Source organism: Dama dama, chromosome 24 (genome assembly GCF_033118175.1).
Source record: "Dama dama isolate Ldn47 chromosome 24, ASM3311817v1, whole genome shotgun sequence".
In the NCBI taxonomy this organism is placed as follows: domain Eukaryota; kingdom Metazoa; phylum Chordata; class Mammalia; order Artiodactyla; family Cervidae; genus Dama; species Dama dama.
The window spans coordinates 43,604,730-43,626,232 of NC_083704.1; the positions used below are offsets into that span (position 1 = coordinate 43,604,730).

Here is a 21,503-nt window from a genome sequence, read left to right on the forward strand (position 1 = left end):
CACAATATTGTAAAGTAAAATAAATAAAAAAATAAAAATAAGGGGTTAAAATCCAAAAAAAAAAAAGAAGATTTCGCCTTCCAATGCAGGAGGTACAGGTTTGATCCCTGTTTGGGGAACTAAGATTCCATATGCCTCATGGCCAAAAAAACCAAGACACAAAACAGAAGCAGTGCTGTAACAAATTCAATAAAGACTGTAAAACTGGTCCACATAAAAAAAATTATAAAAATCAGATAATTCCTAAGGTAAATCATTTAAAAGGATACTAAGGAGGTCTCAATTAAAGAAAAACTGTGCTGAAACTTAATGAAATTACAAACTATGTTACAAATTTACTAAATAGGACTGTGTAGTTTTAAGAAAAATAAGGGATTGTGATCTGGTTGAAAAATTTTTAAAGAAAGGTCATATAAGGTAACTTCTTCTTGGTGAAGGGTGAAATAAGTTCTCGGTCTAGGCACATCCCCACGGAAGGCTACTGCTATCTATAAAAACCTGAGGAAACCCTAGAAGAGCCATCTCACGTTTGGTTTCTCCAGGTTAAGTCCTCTAACACTACAGCATTTAAAGTCATCCATTCTCACAAATGTGTCACAGCTCATCAAGGGGATGTGTCTACTAGGATTTCCCTAGCAGTCCAATGGTTAGGACACTTCACTTGCAACGCACAGGGCAAGGGTTTGATCCCTGGTTGGGGAACTAAGACCCCACATGCCTTGTGGCGTGGCCGAAACATTAATAAACTAGGTAAGCAACAAGGATTTACTATATAGCACAGGGACCTATATTAAATATCTTATTTCAAAAAAAGGATGCATCTACTACGCCAAGGGAGGTTCAACTGGATTCCGTGGATTTCTCAGCTAGTGGAGAATCTTACGCCGTGGAATTGTTCCTTTCACGTATTTCTACCATCAGTGAGTGAGACTCTCACATTTAAATAGATATGCTGTTGGATTGTAAGGTTTTTTTTTACTTGCTGCTGGGAAATGAAGCAGAGAACATTCAAAGAGCATTTCTGGTCTAAGACACCTACTCAGAGGTGTGGCAAAGTGGCCATGACTGATGACATTTTCTGAGGATTCCAGGGAACTAAAAGTCCTAAAGTTCAAGCCCAAGAACACAGTGAAGCCGGCTGTACCCAGTGGATGTGGATCAGTGTTTGGGACAGTCTTAACCTGGGGACTGTGCAAATGCTTGCTGTCCACAAGTGCTGGGAGGAATGATACCACGATTTGGGAAGGAGAGCATCCACAGCTGACAACTCCGGCTTCCATGAATGTTTCCAAACTGCCCTGACGTGTACCACCTCATGCGATCTTCAATATCCTGCTCACTTTGCAGATTCTGGAAACTAGGCTCAGAGAGGTCAAGTCATTGACCTAGGTTTCATGGTGGAGGGAGGGTGAGATCCTTGGTGTTCTGATTCCCTATCCAGGGGGAAAGAAACTGAAAATGCAAAGACAGTGCAAAGAAGTATCTCACCACTTAACCTTTTAAAATGGATTTCAATCGCTTAGCTATGAAACAGCTGTGTTTGTTGGCTGAATCAATTCAGAGGGGAGAGGCCTCGGGCATTTTCCAGAGGTCAACACATATTCTAGGTGATGCGAGAGGAAAATGATTATACACGCACTGCTGCACAAATGCGGTAGAGTCAACAAAACTTATTCCATGGGGATGGGGGGCTGGTTCCTGTCTGCCTCCTCTCAAACGCAAAGAATGTAATAAAGGGTGAGGGTTAGTGGAGAAGAACAAACCTAACACAAAACCTACCCATCTGTATGGGAATTGTTTAGCAGCCACAGAACGATCCAGTGGGGGACTTACCCAGAGACTTTTCTGCTACCCTCTCACTGCTCTGTGACAAGCTTTAGTGAGAGAAGCTCACAGAATGGTGAGAACACAGCCAATTCCAGCAATATCTAATGTCTTAACCTACAGAGACATACAGGGCCAAACTGGTCCCCAACCATAGCTAGAGAAGACGTGCAAACAACAGCAGCGTTCCTTCTGGGGACTCAGAAAAGTACTGCATCTCCGAGCCTCATGGCAAAGGTCTTGAAAGAACTGTAAGGAAGCTTTGCTCATATTCATCATTCATCCAGAAAGTTCGAGAATGCCTACCACGTGCCAGGTATTTATTCTTGCACTAAGAAGACATCCATTTGCCTTCGGGAAGCTCTCATTGTAGTTGGGGGAGACCACAAACCAAGTAAAAAGTATGGTGTACTAGATGATGAAAAAAACCATTCTAGAGAATGAGGCAGACAGCTGGGATCCAGGGTCTGCAGGGGAGTGGGAGACGGCACCTCTGCTTACAAAAGAATGATGTCAAGAGGATCCGTGTACACACCGCTATATGTAAAATGGATAACTGGGACTTCCCTGGTGGTCCAGTGGTTAAGACTGTGCCCCCAATGCAGGGGGCCCGGGTTCAACTCCTGGTCAGGGAACTAGATCCCAGGTGTCAACTAAAGATCCGACAACTGAAACCCGGTGCAGACAAATGAGTAAAATAAATATTTAAATAAAATGGATAACTGACAAGGACCTACCGTACAGCACAGGAAACTCGGCTCAGTGTTACCTGGCAGCCTAGATGGGAGGGGAGTTTAGGGGAGCATGGATACGGGTATTATGTATGGCTGAGTGGCTTTATTGTATACCTGAAACCGTGACAACATTGTTAATAGGCTGTACTACTCCATTGTAAAACGCAAAAGGATGAATGTATACAATTAAAATACGTGTTTCCAAGTACAGAATGCAACCCAGAGGAAGAACGCTCGATTCTGGCACAACAGGAAGAGGACTGCAAATAAAAACGATGGAGAAGTGAAGAAGTGAGTGTTAGCTGCTCAGTCGTGTCTGACCCTTTGTGACCCCATGGACTGTAGCCCACCAGGTTCCTCTGTCCTGGTGGAATGGAATTCTCCAGGCAAGAATACTGGAGTGGGTAGCCATTCCCTTCTCCAGGGATCTTCCTGACCCAGGGATCGAACTTGGGTCTCCTGCGTTGCAGGCAGATTCTTTACCATCTGAGCCCCCAGAGAAACCCAAAAAACACTGGGGGCCACCTTCAAATCACTCACACCATCTGTCAGAGTTAAGCCACTGACGAACTTCTCCCCTCTGTGGCATCAGCTAAGATTCACTAGTGTCCTGCCTGCAATGCAGGAGACCTGGGTTTGATCCCTGGGTCGGGAAGATCCCTGGAGAAGCGAATGGCTACCCACTCCAGTATTCTTGCCTGGAGAATTCCAAGGACAGAGGAGCCTGGTGGGCTGTGGGCCATGAGGTCATAAAGAGTCGGACATGACTGAGTGACTAACACTTTTCACCAATCCCTACCTCAACAGCACCTGAGCATTCCCTATTTGTACCAAGGACAAATGAAACAGATACCAGACCAAGAACATCTCTCTAGACCCCCATACAGAGGCCTAAGTACGAAAACTTTCAACCATCATGTAATTATTTTCAGAGTAAGGAAGCTTAGGATAAAACTTTAAAATATATATGTAACAGTATTTCAATTTTTTTTAAAGCAAGCACACATTGCCTGTCATAACAAAACTGAGTCCAAGTAGACTGCAAATACATAAGTATATTTTCCCCTTTTTTCTACTCTTTCTTCCCTTTCTTCATGAGACTCTACATCATGTGAACTCATAGTCATCTGTTCTCTGAAAGATGATTTCATTACATGGAAGATATGTAAAGGAGCAAAGATTTCATTAAATTACCCTTAGTTAAGGCTCTCTTAGACTGGGCGAGCTTGAAAAGACTATAAAAATAATATTTTGTCATGGCTGTCACAAAACACTGAGAACAAAAAAGATAAACAATTAGCCCACTGGAAACAGGAGTTGTGTCTTACTTACCCGGAATAGGAATGATTGGAATACTTTCATTGGGGACCACCCGAGGTGAACTGCTATCTTCCACATAGAAATGAGCTGTCTGAAAACATTTTCTGTGCAGGAAAGAGAGAAACAAACAGTGAGAGAAGAGAAATTCACTTTGTCTGAGTTCACCATCTTTCAATTCTTTCAGACTCTCCCGGCTTTCTGCTTCACCCAGCACTGAGTACACACCCATGGGAAAGGAACAAGATACAGGAGGACGATGTCCAGCAGATTGGAAGGACCCCGCACCCCCCCGCCCCACCCACAGCTGAAGAATATCCACTTTTTATTACACTGTACCCATCCTGAGAGTTAAAACGGACAGAAGTTAGTCATGAGCCACTCAGACACATGAAAAGTTGGCATGAACTGAGGAAACTTGCTGTGTGAACTGCAAGGATTAGCTCACAATTTTCCCCAATTCACCCTGTTCCAGAGGAAGAATTATTCGCTATTCTAACCTCTCAGCACCCAAGTTCACACCATACCTCGAACCCTCCCAAATGCAGTCATCGAATGGCCCAAGCACACAATAGCACCTCATTGTTAGCGTTCAGTGGAGGCCCCCACCCCGAGCCCCAGACAGCTCTCCACGGGGGTCAGAGGGCTTCCAGAGGCAAGCACCCTGGCCAGACGACATCAGAGACCCGCACCCAACGCTGTCGAGTGTCGTCTGCATGTCAGGGGTTCTGTCTGATTTTTACCTGGACTTGAGACAGAGCAGGGAGCAGACACTGGTCATCACTGGACAGGCAGGGAGCAGAAAAGCCATCGGCGGCTCGCTCAGCCTCTGCCTGCTGCCGCCGGCCGGCCCTCGGTGTTCCCGCGGCCACGTCACCGCTCACTGCGGCCCTAATGAGCTGCCGGAAGCACCGGCTGAATATTTAATGAGGCTGCTCAGCGTGAATGGCTATTGTGACCAGAGACGGGTCCCTGTTCATCTGGCAGAGGGGCTTCACAATAGCTGGCCCCACTGCTGGGTCTTTGAGACAAGCAGGCGGCAGCCTTCTGGTGCTTGGGGTCCCGGGGACCCAGGCCACTCCTCTGGCGTCTCCCAAGGGCCCCGTGTACATCCAACTAGAGCTTCACTTTTTCGGGGGTAGGCGATGGGTATCCCTACCACTGGAGTAAGTCAACTTTTCTTTGGAGTTGTCTTGGCTCACCTGATCGCAAGTACTCTTGCGATGATTCTCTTGGGTGTCTCATGTTTCTACGAAGCCAAAGCAGAGGGGTTTGGGGGGAAGAGGAAATACCAGGGAACCTCAGAGAGTACAGGAGATCTGGTGGGAGTGAGGAAGGCTCTGAGTTCTGCAGATTATTGGAACTGTAGGTTTGCATGGAGCTGTTACAGCTACGCACAATTAAGAAGGATCACAAGTCTCAGTGGGAAATGTTTTCCTTTAAGCAGCGCCTATGTTCAGACAGGAAGTAGTTCTAACCAACTGCACGCCCAGGCACAGCTATGGAAGCAGTCTGGAGGGCTGCTCCCTGCCATGAGAGGCTCCGGAACATAAATCACTCCCTCTCCTGGCACACATCTCATGGGACTGCTCTCACAGAGCACTGAACAATGGTTTTTTCCTATGAACTGCTTGGCATTTGTAGTATAAATAATAGAACACATTTTCACCGCTCACCGTCTAGCTGTCTACCCCTAAATTTGGAAGGAACAGTCAGTCTGACTTAAGCTATAAGGACATGAAACGTACAAAGTATTTTAGGGCTACGGTAGTGACGGGATCTTCTATTGAATGTGAAATGAAGCAGATTCATGTGAAAAAAAAAAAAACCCATGATTTTGTGATTTTACGTAATAGTTTCTTTCTGTTTAAGCTCTTCATCAAACTTTCTATTTCTCCATCCCTGCCACCTCCATGTCCCTGTCCCCAATTAACACAGATTTCCAGAATGTAACCTTAGAGTTAAAACACAGAGGATGGAGGCTTTGCCAACCAGCTACAACCATAACCATCCAGCGTCATAGCTGAGGAGTATCTATTTTTCTTAAGATATTGGACCACTGAAGTATTTAGTAGTCCAAAAAAGTACTGTATGATAGTGAAATGAATGGCCCAGGTTACCAGCTCAGATTTGAACTATGCACAAAAAGGGGGGAAAAAAAAGTGCAAAAAAGATACCACACAACAAAGAATTAACTATTCTAAGACCATAATTACGCTACCTGATAGATTTCTAAAATACAAAGCATTAGTCAAAACAATCCGCATTGGCCAAGTGACTGTTAACATCAAACAACTTGGAAAGCATGAATTGACATGGCAGGTTCTTTTCCTGGAAGAAAACAGGCAGACGGTTCACTCAGACCCTCAGTTACACGTGAGGCCAGAGGCTCCAGGTCCTCTTTGAAAAAAGCAGCATGGACTGAAGCACATCACATGCTCCAAGTGTGGCTGTTCATAAAGGATTTTCCCTGGGGCAAAGGACTCTGGGATTGCCAGAGAAGAGCACACTCTGCGGATGAAGGTCAGAAGCTCCGGGACCGAGGCCCCTAAACCCGCACCCCGAGGCAGGTCACCGTGCTCTCCTCCCTCACACGGACTCAGGTGGGCACCCAGCTACAGAACTCGGTGGCAAACGTCTTCCCTTGGAAAAGAGGTTTCTGTGGACCCAGTGAACATTTATTCGGCACCCACTGCTTAGCATGGTACATTCAGAGAACACATTCTCTTTCTGGGAGCTTTAAAAACACCTCCTTTGAGCCTGGCTAAGCATTTGAGTAATTTAGCGAATTATGTTGTGCACACAACTTTTCTGCAGAAAAATTAGGAACTATTGATACAAATGAAAAAAGGAGAAAAAAAATCCAAGTTACTTTCGTCCTTCTCTTAGTAATCTTTACTACTGCTATTTGTGGGGTGTATCATTCCACACTTTTCCTCATCTAGTGACTGTTCTTTGATCATTGACAATGACAAACTGGGAGCAGAACGATAAACAAAAGATAGACAAGGTCTCGCCCCCGTGGTGCTTATGTTCTTTCGGGGAAATCAACCACAAATAAGTAAACAGACAGTTTCAAAGCATCAAGAGCTATGAACAAAATACAACAGGATGAGGTGGTGATAACTGACGGGGGAGGTGAGGGAGGGGTCCTCCCTAACGAGGTGGCCTCAGAGCTGAGATGCGATTAAGGAGGAAGGGTCATGGGAAGGTGCAGGGAAGACCATGCCAGGCAAATCAGGAGTTGGTTAAAGAGCCTGAGCGAGCTTATCCACTGCAGGAACTGAAAGGAAGGCAGACTTAAGAGCAGGGACAGAAGTAGACCCAGAGAGGTGGGCAAGAGGCAGGTCATGCCAGATCCAAGGCCATAAACTTTGTTAGCATCTGTGAGCGATGGAAAGCCAACAGAGGGCTTTAATGCACAGACTGGAACGTTCTCACTCACCCCCTTCAAAGCGCACGCTCTGGCTGCTACATGATGAACGCAGTACAGAGCAGAAAGAGCGGAGCGAGGAGAGCCAGCAAGGGCCACTGCTGGAATCTCATCCACATGCCGCCAGGCAGACAGGTCTTCTAGCAAAATGAGATCATGTTATACAATCTCCTTGCTAACAAATATGAACTGACTTCCTCAGCCTGCTTACATCTCCACTTTATGGACACACTACGCTGTTAGATGTTTAACTTCCTATTTCTTGAATAAGTGTTGGTGGGGGGGTCTACTGTGGTCAAGAGACTGATAATTTTGCTGGGTTCTGGCCCCCTTACTACCACTGACCACGTGGAGATGAATCTTCTGTGGGTACAAATTCTACACTGTGGGTTTAACACCTAAGAAAAGTGGCTGGTTCAGAGTCACTACCACACAACATTTTATTTGACCTGCTCATCTCAGAGAAGTCTCAGGAGATGTTTTTGGGGGGTTTTTGCCTCTTCTTTTTTTTTTTTTTAAACCGTCAGTAGTAACCAGGAATTAAAAAAGTGAAGGGAAGTGATTTTGGAGAAAGATGAAAAGAAAGTGTGAGTTTTAATGCCTCTAAATATCTAAATTGTGATGGGTTCCAAGAAGCTGTATTGTCTCTAATTCTGAGTTCAGGGAAATGGAGATAAAATTTCTGAAAATGCCTCAGTATGTCACCAAGCATGCAATTTCAAAGTTCTATTTAGGTTCAGTTCTCCTTCAAGTTACTGACTCTAACATCTCTCCTTGAAGGAAACAGATTCTTCGGATCAAGAGCCATCCTATAACATTATTTCTTCACACTGAGCATTTGTTTTATGCCAGTACCTCGAACAGGGAAATAAACTCAATCGTGTTTGGAATAGAAAAAACAAAAAACATTTTTAACTACAAATTATAGTCCCCTGGATACTCACCATAAATTTTGTATTCGCCTCTTCTCCCTTTTCTTTCTTTCCTTTTTCTCTGCCCCTACCACCATGACTGCTTTAAGAACCTGAAAACAGATATTTTCTTTTTTTTTTCCCACTGACCCTGACTCGCTCAGTAATGATCTAAATTAGTTATCTTTTACTTCCCCTCATCTACCTTTCAGCAAGTATTTCTCTGATACTCTGTGCTTCCTAATTTGGGAATCTGTTTTTTCCCTAATAATCTCTTTATTTCCTTTAAGATTACAAATATAGTATTTACTCCCATGCTGAACTAGCTAAGTCATTTTCAGATGTGGAAACCAGCTAAGCAAAAGAGGAGAAAAGGCTTACTTCACAACTCATATTACTAAGAGCGAAAACAAACAAAAAAGGCAAATAAAATTACTTGGTTTAACCTTACTTTCTACTATTTTTTTTCTTTTGTATTTTTTTTTTGTAATTTATTTTTTTATTGAAGGATAATTGCTTTATAGAATTTTGCTGTTTTCTGTCAAACCTCAACCTGAATCAGCCATAGGAATACATATATCCCCTCCGATTTGAACTTCCCTCCCATTTCCCGCCCATCCCACCTATCTAGGTTGATACAGAGCCCCTGTTTGAGTGTCCTGAGCCATACAACAAATTCCCGTTGGCTATCTATTTTACATTCAATTTAGGAATTTTTAAAGTTCACCTTAGTTTTGGAGGGTCCTGAAGTCAGTCAGCCCCTCTCTCTCTCTCACACACACAAGAACACTCCCCACTGAAGTTTCAATCAAGTAGTGGTTATCACTCAACAGCACGGAGCTCTTTGCCTTGGGCAGCTTTTAAAATCCCATGTTGGGGAGCCCCATTCCTGGTGATTCTAGCTGGGCAGGCCCAGGGTGGGGACACGGATCTGTGTCTTCTGCAAAAATTGTCCCCGAATTCGGGAGTGATTGTCTCTCGCGAAGGACCACCGCGAGAGAAAAAACGGTTCCCGAGAGTCTCCAGGACTAAGAAAGCCCTAAAGAAATAAAACAATCCTGGGTGGCGGGCACCTTTAAAATGCCCAGTGAAGACTCTAGAATTTAAAGGGTCCTATATGAGAAAATGAAATAGGATTAAGAATTCAAGGATGTTAACACAAGCTCATCTCAAACACAGAAAGAAAAACTGTATTGCACATAACTTGAACAAAACCACGGAAAGTCTTCCTGCTTTGCTTCTGTGAGAACCTAAGTTCTCAGACATAGCATGGAATTCTCTAAGAGAGACCAAGTGTGCTGCCACTGTATGGAAAACAAGTCTCAGAGCACAGAAAAAAGTTAGATTTCTTAAATGAAAGCTGTTCCTCCTACAGCTACCTTTTAAGCCACCTTTGTGGCTTTATGGCTCTGCTTGTCTGCCAGCAAAATAAATTTTAGTTTCCAGGAAGGAATTCCAGTTATAGATAGGAACTTGACAGTCAAGTAGTTCATGATGTTGTGATGTCCTCAACTGCAAGCGTCCTGCCACTTGAACAATGAAAACCAATCGAGTTAGAGGGCTTTCTAAAACCCACCCCTAGGAAGCAAGTACCACAATAAAGAGTTCCACCACACGTTCACTGAATGCTCCCAGATGGATGTAAGGAAGAGGCATTCCAAGTTGGCAGGAGAGACTTTTCCTCAGTTCAACTCAAGTGGGAGCTGGATCAGAATGAAAATGAAACGGGAGATGTGAGTCTGTGGGTCCCACTTTCCTTGAGCCTCTCACAGAGTAAGCATTTCTCACCTTGGAGAGTCTGACACTCAAACGTATGCACATCTCATACAACATAGCACCTGAATACAAGCCAACTGCCTCTATTTTTTGACCAAAGGTGGTCCATCTTACAGGAAGCTCTAAGTAGCTAAGTGGAAACAGGCTTTCTATACTACTCTCCATTCATTCATCCTTTCTGAGAAAACCAACATGGGCTCATGGGTTTTAAGATGTATAAGCAAGCTTTGACTAGAAGTCAAGAGGATGGTGCCCTACATTTCTCTCCATGTGATCAGATGCACATGGATCCTGGCTAGAAACTCCTTGGTTTCAAGACCACACCCCACTACCTGGGGCCCAGAACCCATCCAGGGTCTGAAGGCCTCGTGGTAGGACTGGGTATGTATTTATGGATCAGCCGGGCTTTTAAAAACCCATAGATGTTTTCAGTTTACAGTCACAAACAATGGGTGTCAGATTGAAATTTCTAAAAACAATTTTCCAGCCTTTCAAGTCAGGCAGATACTTTGCAGAGAGAGTTTTTCAGAAATCAAAAATCCTACTCTTGAGACAGCACAGCCTACGTACCAAGGACATCTTCCAGTCAAGATGCAGCAGATATGGACTGAGATGCGAAAGCCATCAACGCCAGTCCCCAGAGCTCCCCAAGGGAACACGCATGCTGCTAGCACAGGACAGACTGGGGTGTTTAATTGGCCCTCTTGACAAATGAACCTCCCCCCACAACCCCACACACACACCCAGCTGCTCTGGTGGTGCCCACTGTTAATAAACAGACTCAAGTTACAGAGGCTTCCTATTCAAACAAAACTACGGAGATAAGCAGGAACCCTCCAGGTTCTCCCTCCTGGCCTCGCATTTCTTTGCAAAAATCACCCAGAAGGACCAGTCTTCTGCAGAAAGGCTTTCCTTTCTGCTCCTCCTGGTTTCCTGGGTACCTGCCCCGATAAGCCTCTGACACGTCCTCACAATTTCCTTACTCAGATCTCTTTCTGCCCCTCTAACAGGAAGCTCGGGATACTTTAGACACAAGATACTTTTCAAAAGCTAAGTGCTGACCTCCAGTCCAGGAAGACTATCTCGTAGCTGTCTGGAACTCCACTGCTGCTGATGGCAGACATCTGGATCTGCTTATACGAGACTTTCTGAAGCCTCTAGACACCTGGGCCAAACTGGACATCTCTTTGGTGAGCTTGAGACCCTGTTCTCATTCAGGGTCCTCAGCTTATGGTAACACTTCCCTCAGCGTCACTATAACTGATGGGGCATGGGTGACCACAGGACAATATGCAGACTCCTATGAAAACCTGGGATTATGGAAGTGAAAGTGAAAGACACTCAGTCGTGTCTGACTCTTTGCAATCCCATGGACTATATAGTCCATGGAATTCTCTAGGCCAGAATACTGGAGTGGGTAGCTATCCCTTCTCCAGGGGATCTTCCCCACCCAGAAATTGAACCAGGGTCTCCTGCATTGCAGGCAGATTCTTTACCAATTGAACTATCAGGGAAGCCCGGGATTATGAAACTACCAAACACTGATACACAGGGATTAGGAACCAAGTCACTGTCTTCAAATTCACTTCAATGGCTCTGTAATCACATCGGACTGACAAGGAGTTTGTCCATGGTGTGCAGCTCAAAATGCTAATTGGAGGCTAGAACAGGCGGGTGGCTGAGCTGCTGCTGAATATTAATTAAGTAATCTTAACTGATCTGTATACTGCCCTCACCTAACGTCACGGTGGCATGCTTGCTAATAATCTCATTCATTCTCATGCCGTCAAGCACAGAAATCATGTTAATATTTACTTTTGTAAATGGAGCTACTGGAGTAAACCGTGTGTGAATAAGAGCCACTTATAAATAGAAAGTGGGAGCACATTCATGTGCCTTCGAGGAAGATGATTGAGGGCTATGTGAAAAAGACACGGATTGATTTATTATGGCAAAACATCTCAAGAAATCAAACTGACAAAGACAACAATAGAAGGGAAAGGCTGTGGGAGTTGATGGGCTTTTTCCTCAAAGAGGAGGGTCTGCTAGAAATAATGCAGGGGTCCCGCCTTGGAAAGCAGGCCCGTGTCAGTTCTCAGCTGAGACGCTTTCATGTGCAACCACTCACTCGCGTTAAGTTCCCTTTATTGCATCTGAAATCACTCTGTTAAACTCAGTTTATACTCAGAGTATCTCTTCAGGAAGGCATCTTCTAGAAAAAAGGAATTCAGACCTGGGCTTCTTATTTGCATATTCTTTAAACCTTCAAAGGGACGTTGAGATCTGACAAATACTAATATCCTTGTGGGCAGAATCTAATGGCATAATTCACATGAGGGCGCTCCCAGGCATCCTAGGACAGATGACTGTCATACCCTGGATCAGTGGGGCTTGCCTGGTGTGAGGAGGAGATGATGGGAGAAAGGAAGAGAAAAGCGAACAAAATTGTTTTGGAAATGGTGGGGGGGTGGGGGGGTGTGTGACAAAGCAAACACATTAAATAAGGAGAAAATGTTTGGAAATAGTTTGGATGTCACGTGGATAGGAGAGATGTCCCATCCAACTCTGGTTACGGCTGGAAGGGACAAGACTCTGACTTCTGCAATGAGAATTTTATTGGAGGATACAAACTGCCTGCAATTAACATCTTAGGAAGGTGGGAGAAAATTAACAAATAATACGCAGAGAAGCAGCAGCAAACTTCCAGGCTAGACATTAAGTTTGCCTGGAGACCCTTGCAGACACCCTCAAGTACTAGTAATGCTTTCCGGGAGATACGAGAGGAAAAGGCAATTTCATGAATCATATTTTGACAAGACCAGAACTTGAACAGGGCAATGTATACATTCCAGCTGGTTTTAAGAAAGTGAGCACTCGACAGTCCTCACCATACTCCCGGCTGATACCCAGAAAGAGCGCCTCAAGTCCACTCCTGTTCGGTTAGTGCGCTGACCTGGATGTTCTCCATTTCTGAACTGAGGCTTCAGGAATTCTTCACCTTATCTTTCCCACTGTTGCAAGAGACTGACAGAACACCCGCTGACTGGCAGGGTTAACAGGGACAGGACAGTCCAGCTTATTTCAGGCAGGAGCCAGTAAATGCAAATTCACATTTCATTTATTGCACGTATGACTGAGTATCTGTATCATAAAGTGGCCTGGTAAAAACCTTTGCCAAGTACTTATTTCATGAACATAGTGACTGAACTAAGTCCGTCAGGTTTTTGCTGTGAGAGCTATTTTAAGGATCGACTGAGGTGTTATGTGCGTCTCCACTAAACAGCCCCAGATTGTAGTACTTTTAAAATATTTGGGACCATCTGGGGGAAAAAAATGATTCAGACATCACACTATCAGTCAGGTTTCATTCCAAGTGATTTAAGAATTTCACATTAACATTTGAAGCCATAAAAGTACCTTAAAAAAAAAAAAAAGTAACCTCGGTTGGGGGAAAGACTTTCTAATGAGAATTCAAAACTCAGAAAGCAAAAGAAGACTTTATGGATAAATCTGATTATATCAACATCAAAGAAGCAGCATGAACACAGTTAAAAGGCAATGTACAGTTTAGGAAAATACATTTGCAACCTGTACTGCTGACAAGAGATCTCTCTCTTAATTAGAAAAAGACCAGCAATGCAAAGAAAGAATGAGCAAAAGATCGACAATTTACAGTAAAAGAAATACAAGTGGCAGAACCATAGGAAAGATATATAACCTCACTGATAAAATACATTAAGACACATTTTTCCTTTTCACCTGTGAAGTTAGCAAAAATACCAAAATTTGACAACATGCTGTGCTGGAGAAGCTGTGGGTAAACAGGCAGGCTCACACGTTGCTGGCAGAAGCCCGCCTTGCCCTGGGCAGGGCAAACGGGCACTATCAAAGTCATGAAAGCATGTGGCTCAGAATACAAACAGTATCTTGAATTTACACTAGAAATAGACCTATCAACTTGCAAAAGAACATATCAAGTTATTCACCACACTACTGTCAGTCATAATAAGATTTGGAAGCAACCAAAATGACCGCCACAGGGGAATGGTGCAATAAATCACAACACAACTATACAAAAAAAAATTGTGCTTCTGTGAAAAAATAATGAGAACTACATGTGCATAGAGAAAAAAAATCATGTGATGTGAAACAAAGGTTTCTGATAGCATATGTAGTATTCTGCTCTGTAAAAGGAGATAAGGGAATATACTGAGTAAATTCATATATATCCACACACACACACACACACACACACCCATCTCTGAGAGCAGACAATTAACTAGTACTAATGGTAACCATGAACAGTGTGAAAAGGTGAAAAGATAGGACACTGAAAGATGAACTCACCAGGTCAGTAGGTGTCCAATATGATACTGGAGAAGAATGGAGAAATAACTCCAGAAAGAATGAAGAGACGGAGCCAAAACAAAACCAACACCCAGTCGTGGATGTGACAGGTGATGGAAGCAAAGTCCAATGCTGTAAAGAACAATGTGCATGGGAACCTGGAATGTCAGGTCCATGAATCAAGGTAAATTGGAAGTGGTCAAACAGAAGAGGGCAAGAGTGAACACTGACATTATAAGAATCAACGAACTAAAATGGACTGGAATGGGAGAGTTTAATTCAGATGACCTAGTTTAATTCTTGACCACAGATACTACTGCGGGCAAGAATCCCTTAGAAGAAACAGAGTCGCCCTCAAAGTCAGCAAGAGTCCGAAATGCAGTACTTGGATGCAATCTCAAAAACGACAGAATGATTTCTGTTCGTTTCCAAGGCCAACCATTCAATATCGCAGTAATCAAGTCTATGCCCCAATTAATAATGCCGAAGAAGCTGAACGGTTACATGATGACCTACAAGACCTTCTAGAACTAACACCCAAAAAAGATGTCCTTTTCATCATAGGGGACTGGAATGCAAAAGTAGGAAGTCAAGAGGTACCTGGGATAATAGTCAAGTTTGGCCTTGGAGTACAAAATGAAGCAGGGCAAAGGCTAACAGAGTTTTGCCAAGAAAATGCACTAGTCACAGCAAACACACTCTTCCAAAAACACAAGAGAAGACTCTATACGTGGTTATCACCAGATGGTCAATACCCAAATCAGATTGATTATATTCTTTGTAGCCGAAGACAGAGAAGCTCTATACAGGCAGCAAGAACAAGCTGACTGTGGCTCAGATCATGAACTCCCTATTGACAAATTCAGACTTAAATTGAAGAAAGTAGGCAAAACCAGTACACCATTCAGGTATGACCTAAATCAAATTCCTTACGATTATACAGTGGAAGTGACAAATAGATTCAAGGGATTAGATCTGATAGACAGAGTACCTGAAGAACTATGGATGGAGCTTCGTGACATTATACAGGAGGCATTGATCAAGACCACCCCCAGGAAAAAGAAATGCAAAAAGGCAAAGTGATTGTCTGAGGTGGCCTTACAAATAGCTGAGAAAAGAGAAGCTAAAGGCAAAGGAGAAAATGAAAGATATACCCATATGAAAGCAGTGTTCCAAAGAATAGCAAGGAGAGATAAGAAAGCCTTCTTCAGTGATCAACGCAAAGAACAGAGGAAAGCAACAGAATGGGAAAGACTAGAGCTCTCTTCAAGAAAATTAGAGATACCAAGGGAACATTTCATGCAAAGATGGGCACAATAAAGGACACAAATGGTATGACCTAACAGAAGCAGACAATGTTAAAAAGAGGTGGCAAGAATACACAGAAGAACTATACAAAAAAGATCTTAATGACTCAGATAACCACGATGGTGTGATCACTCACCTAGAGCCAGACATCCTGGAATGCGAAGTCAAGTGTGCCTTAGGAAGCACCATAACGAACAAAGCTAGTAGAGGTGACAGAATTCCAGTTGAGATATTTCAAACCCTAAGAGATGATGCTGTTAAAGTGCTACACTCAATATGCCAGCAAATTTGGAAAACTCAGTTGTGGCCACAGGACTGGAAAAGGTCAGTTTTCACTCCAATCCCAAAGAAAGGCAATGCCAAACTACTGCACAAACTACACAAACTAATGTTCAAACTACTGCACAACTGCACTCATCTCACATGCTAGCAAAGCAATGCTCAAAATTCCCCAAACCAGGCTTCAACACCGAGAACTTCCAGATGTTCAATCTGGATTTAGAAAAGGCAGAGGAACCAGAGGTCAAATTGCCAACATCCATTGGATCATAGAAGAAGCAAGAGTTCCAAAATAAACATCTACTTCTGCTTTATTGAGTACGCCAAAGCCTTTGACTGTGTGGATCACAACAAACTGTGGGAAATTCTTCAAGAGAGGTGGGAATACCGGACCACCTCACCTGCCTCCTGAGAAATCTGTATTCAGGTCAAGAAGCAACAGTTAGAACCAGACATACTACAATGGACTCATTCTAAACTGGGAAAGGAATATGTCAAAGCTGTACATTGTCACCCTGCTTATTTAACTTATACGCAGGGTACATCATGCGAAACGCTGGGCTGGATGAAGCACAAGCTGGAATCAAGATTGCCAGGAGAAATATCAATAACCTCAGATATGCAGATGACACCACCCTTATAGCAGGAAGTGAAGAGGATCTAAAGAGCCTCTTGATGAAAGTGAAAAAGGAGATGAAAAAGCTGAAACTAAGGTCATGGCATCCAGTCCCATCACTTCATGGCAAATAGAAGGGGAAACAATGGAAACAGCAAGAGACTATTTTCTTGGGTTCAAAAATGTCTGCAGATGGTGACTACAGCCATGAAATCAAAAGACACTTATTCCTTGGAAGAAAATCTATGACCAATCCAGACAGCACATTAGAAAGCAGAGATGTTACTTTGCCGACAAAGGTTTGTGTAGTCAAAGCTATGGCTTTCCCAGTAGTCATGTATGGATGTGAGAGTTGGACCATAAAGAAAGCTGAGTGTCGAAGAATTGATGCTTTTGAACTGTGGTGTTGGAGAAGACTCTTGAGAGTCCCTTGTACTGCAAGGAGATCCAGCCAGTCAATCCTAAAGGAAATCAGTCTTGAATACTCATTGGAAGGACTGATGTTGAAGTTGAAGCACCAATACTTTGACCACCTGATGTGAAGAACTGACTCATTGGAAAAGACCCTGATGCTGGCAAAGATTGAAAGCAGGAGGAGAGGACGACAGAGGATGGCATCACTGACTCGATGGACATGAGTTCAAGCAAGCTCCGGGAGTTGGTGATGGACAGGGAAGCCTGGCGTGCTGCAGTCCACTGGGTCGCAAAGATTCGGACACGACTGAGTGATTAAACTGAATTGAACTGAATGGTTACTTGTCTACAATGGGGCAGGAAGCAGGTGGGTGTTTGGGTGAAGAGATAGTGATCTCAGGGTAAAGATAATTTCATACGTTTCGCTTTCTGAACCATGTCAATTATTACCTATTCCAAATTTAAACGTACAACTTGTTTGAGAAAGTAAATATTTGGATCTGATTTTTACTGCTTTTTCTTCTCCTTTCTGGAGGGTATCATCAACAACGACTTCTTACAGCCTTGGTCCTGCATTGGCGATCGTGTCCACTCCGGGACTGCCCAGGGCCCTCTCACCCACAAAGGAGGAGGAGGAGTGTTAAGGCCAGTGAGGTTAGACAAAGGAGACAAGGTGGGAGCCAGAGGGGCCGATGGAAGGGCAGCTTCTTGCAGCAGCCTGGGAGAGAGAGAGTATGGTGGGGTAGCCAGGAGGAGGTAGAGCAGGGACTTGCAGATCAGGTCAGCATGGGGCCCAGGTCTTCACCAGGGAGTGGTTAGCACAGCACGTGGGTGTGTGAGAAGGGTCATCGCTCAGGACTCAGACCACAGAGGGGGCTGTCCCCACTGGGTCGCCTGAGCAGCGTGGCCCTAACAAATAACTTCTCAGAGCCTCGATCTCCTTGTCTTCTGATGGTGTAATAGATCTCACACAGTCAGCATTTTATATATATTACACTTACTCCTCACAACAACTCCACGACAAGGAACCATCACAGACCCACTTTCTGGAGGAGTCCATTGAGGCTCAGAGAGCTTAGGTAAATAACTCAAGGTCATAGAGTCACAAAAGAGGCAGAGCTGCAGTTGGAAACTACTACTCCCTGAACCAAGGTCTGTCTTAGCTGCTACACTATTAAAAAAAAAAAAGTAAAGTCAAAACTATGATTCACAAGTAGGTGAATTCTATAAATACTTGCAGTTTCCCAAGATAGTCCTCGGGAAACTTCTAGACCTACATAAAACTGTTCTTCCCCCAAGCTTCTGGCACTCAGAGGTAGAGAAGATACCAGAGGGACTGAGTGCTTTATAACAAAACATAGCCTCTCTAACGAGCCCACTCGCTCATTCGGGGCCAAGTACAAAAACTAGAGCTAGTAACAGTCCACCTCGCTGTGGCATGGTGTCTGGAAAGGACTTAGAAACTGGATGGGCATTTATCTTTGTGCCATTCACAAGGTGATGACGGCTTTTTAAAGTGTTAAGAGTCAAAACTACATTATATTTATAATGAGCTGGGCATGAAAGTTGGTCACTTAAGTGAGGTCCAAGGTCTTTCTCTTAAGACTAGATCTTTGAATCTAAAACTTATACAGAGGGGTTTCTATTTCAATTTTTACTCCTGAAGTGTTGAAAATGGGATTCAAAATTAAAGACTTCAATAAGGAAAAAGAGATGATAGAAAGAATAATTGCATTACCAGTTAGCAGTTACTCCCTTTCTCTAAACGCCCAAAATTGCACCATTCAGGTTAAAAGAAGATAGATCATAGAATTTCTTATTAATCTTCCACAATTATTATACTATACCTTCTTAGATCTCACAGCTATCCCCGATTATAGTGGGTACATAGCTACAATTTAATCTTATCATCTGTTTTACCCACACCAATGGAGACAAATAAGTTCATGCAAAAAGTCAAATATAAATTCAATAAACTGGTTCACTGAAAAGGAACAAGGGTCTACTCACAACAAAACATTGATTAGTGAATTATTCTAAGTGGCCATTTAATATTAAAGTATTAATTATCATCTTAAGTAGAGTTTGCCTAGATAAGCCTTACAGAAAGTATCAAGGGCTTACGTGTGGTGATTAAGATTACATAACCCTGACTTCTAAAGGTTTATTATAAATCTCTCCAGGACAATAATTTTTTCAAGTACTCAAGTCATCAAAAACTGTTCTATTTATTTGAATTTTAGCCTTCTTATGGAAAAAAACATGCTGTAACCCCATTTATTTCTCTTTTTCTTCCGGCCCTTCTTCTTTAACTCTTTGACAAATTTAGGTTTCTACAAGATACCTTTCACTCATAAGGCTAAATGCATGCATAAAGTGGTTTTAAAGCTCTCAAACATGCAAACATCTGAAATTTCAGAAAGAAAAGGGATGCAACAGACATACAAACACATAAACATAGAATATCCCCATCCTAGAAATAAAAAACATCCCCCTCCAATGGCAAAATCAGGCAAAGCAAGCACACACGGGACATACTGGCATCGCTACCCGCTGCCCACCAGCCGCACTGGTGTTTGCAAGCCATCCTTTTGGGAGCTGGGGTAGAACAGGTGAGTTTCAGCGCTGCGCTGTCTGGAAGGCTTGACTCCCCATGGCAACAGAACAAAAATCCGGCAAGCCAGTCCCGGCCAAAGAGACCCCCTCCCCACCTTCAGCTTGACTGCCCCTCACCTGCTCCCCTTCTCTCCTCTCTCCCCAGAAGAAGGCACTTCACGGAAACGTCTGGGAAAGCCCTTGGACTTTATTTTGTTACACCCTCTAAATGGACAAAAAACAGAAGAGAACAGGTGTAGAAGACAGTACTTTCAATCGGCCACCCCTCCCTCCCATTTCACAGACCAACCCCACCACTGGACCTCTCTGGGGGCATGCTCCAAAGAGAAGGGTTTACCCACAAAGATAACTGGGCTTCTTAAGGTTTTTCACAACTGAGGTAAGAAATGCAAACAGGGAAATTCTGCTCTTAAAAAGCTGTCTTTAAGATACTAGCAATCTGTTATCACCCCCACTGTGATCAGAAGGTAAGGATACCACCGACCCAATAATGGCTTCTGATGAGCCTCCCACCTTTGACAAGCTCCTCTGGCATATAGGATGGCTTAAAACACCACTGGGATAAACACAACTTGGCAGGAACAGGTTGGGCACCGTTTGAATGAACCTCAGTTCTGCCACAAATTTCTCTGAAACTGGTGTTGTGAGACTGGTCTTGGGCTTGGTCTTTCCCCCCATGCATCTCTCTCATCTCTGGAAGGACACTTTGATTCACAATACAGGGGGTGGAATCACACGAGGGCACCTCAGATACAGGGGTGGGGTAGCAGTGGGCAAGTGACTGCAGTACACTAGGTCTGACATTTAATTTCCTCTTATTACTTAAATAAGCAGAGCACTGGAGGCTTGGCTCTAGTATTTGAAAAGATGCACTGTGGTCACCCTGAGAAATGTCGCTTTAATTATATGTAACCCCCAAACCACCTGGGCTGCAGGATTTCACATCAAAAGGATTTTCTATTCTTTCTCAACTCCATTACTAGAACAGTAAAGACTAACAAGGATATGGAAACATTCTCCTTTTTGGAAGTTCTTCTTAATCTCATGCAGAACTCTGCATTCAGGACGTGATTTCAAAGAACATTTGTGAACTTCTGATTGTCTTGGTGGCTTCCAGCTTCTCGGAATGGACTTTCGCTAATGCATAACTGTTAGTTTTTTCCTCCCCATCAATACAAGGTTTCCTTTATGTTGATAATTAATAGCCTCGATGGTGGGTAAAAGAGCTTGGTGCCGAAACCAAATGAGGGATAAGTCAAAACTTGGGAAAATGATTAAAAAGCAGTGGAGGGGGGAGGGTGCTATACTTCAGAACTCCTTGTCTCCCTCTATTGAGCACACTGTGGAACTGCAACAACTGTCCTCAAAACCTCTCACACACACAGCGCGGCTACCAACATTAATCCCGGGGAATCACGAGTGTGTTGGGAGTGTTTTTGCAAATTTTCATAAGAACTTGAAATTTGCAGCTTCCTAAAATATTTAGACTTCTTCTCAACCCTTAGCCCTACTCTGAATTCTGCCAGACTCACTCTTTCAGGAATTTTGGAGCTGAGCCGGCTATCTCCGCAGTTTCTCCTCACACACAATCGCAGGCGCTTCAAACTCCCACCCTGTAAACTGACAACACTCCGCTGAGAAGCAAATGCTACAAAACTAATATCCCGAATAATCGAGGGGGCTACCTGAGAAACCCAACAAGACAGACCTCATCAACCCTGGGAGGGAGGACTCTTCATTCTGAGAAATCCAAAGAAAGGCACCGGTGATGTACCCGACACTGAATATGTCTAGGAGCTTCCCTTTCCTGCAAAGCCAGTGTGGTTGAAAAATGTATCCATTCACTTCTTCACAGACTCAGTCCTGTCTCTTAAGTATCACAGTGCATAAATGGCAGTCTTTAGTGGTGAGTTTCTCCCTGCTTTTGT

At 43.6% G+C, this 21,503-nt stretch overlaps 1 protein-coding gene across 5 annotated transcripts in view; it reads right to left on the bottom strand.

Annotated features, from left to right (window-relative positions):
• The window catches only part of PTPRG (protein tyrosine phosphatase receptor type G), a 759,790-nt gene that overhangs the window by 59,099 nt on the left and 679,188 nt on the right, over positions 1–21,503 (bottom strand). For 3 of the 5 annotated variants that reach the window (XM_061128174.1, XM_061128173.1, XM_061128172.1), the window contains 2 exons: positions 19,693–19,779; positions 3,891–3,982 (listed from right to left, as the gene is read on the bottom strand). In XM_061128174.1, coding sequence (XP_060984157.1) covers positions 3,891–3,982; positions 19,693–19,779 — 179 coding nt within the window. The remainder of the gene's footprint in view (positions 1–3,890; positions 3,983–19,692; positions 19,780–21,503) is intronic. The other 2 variants (XM_061128176.1, XM_061128175.1) reach the window with 1 other exon arrangement.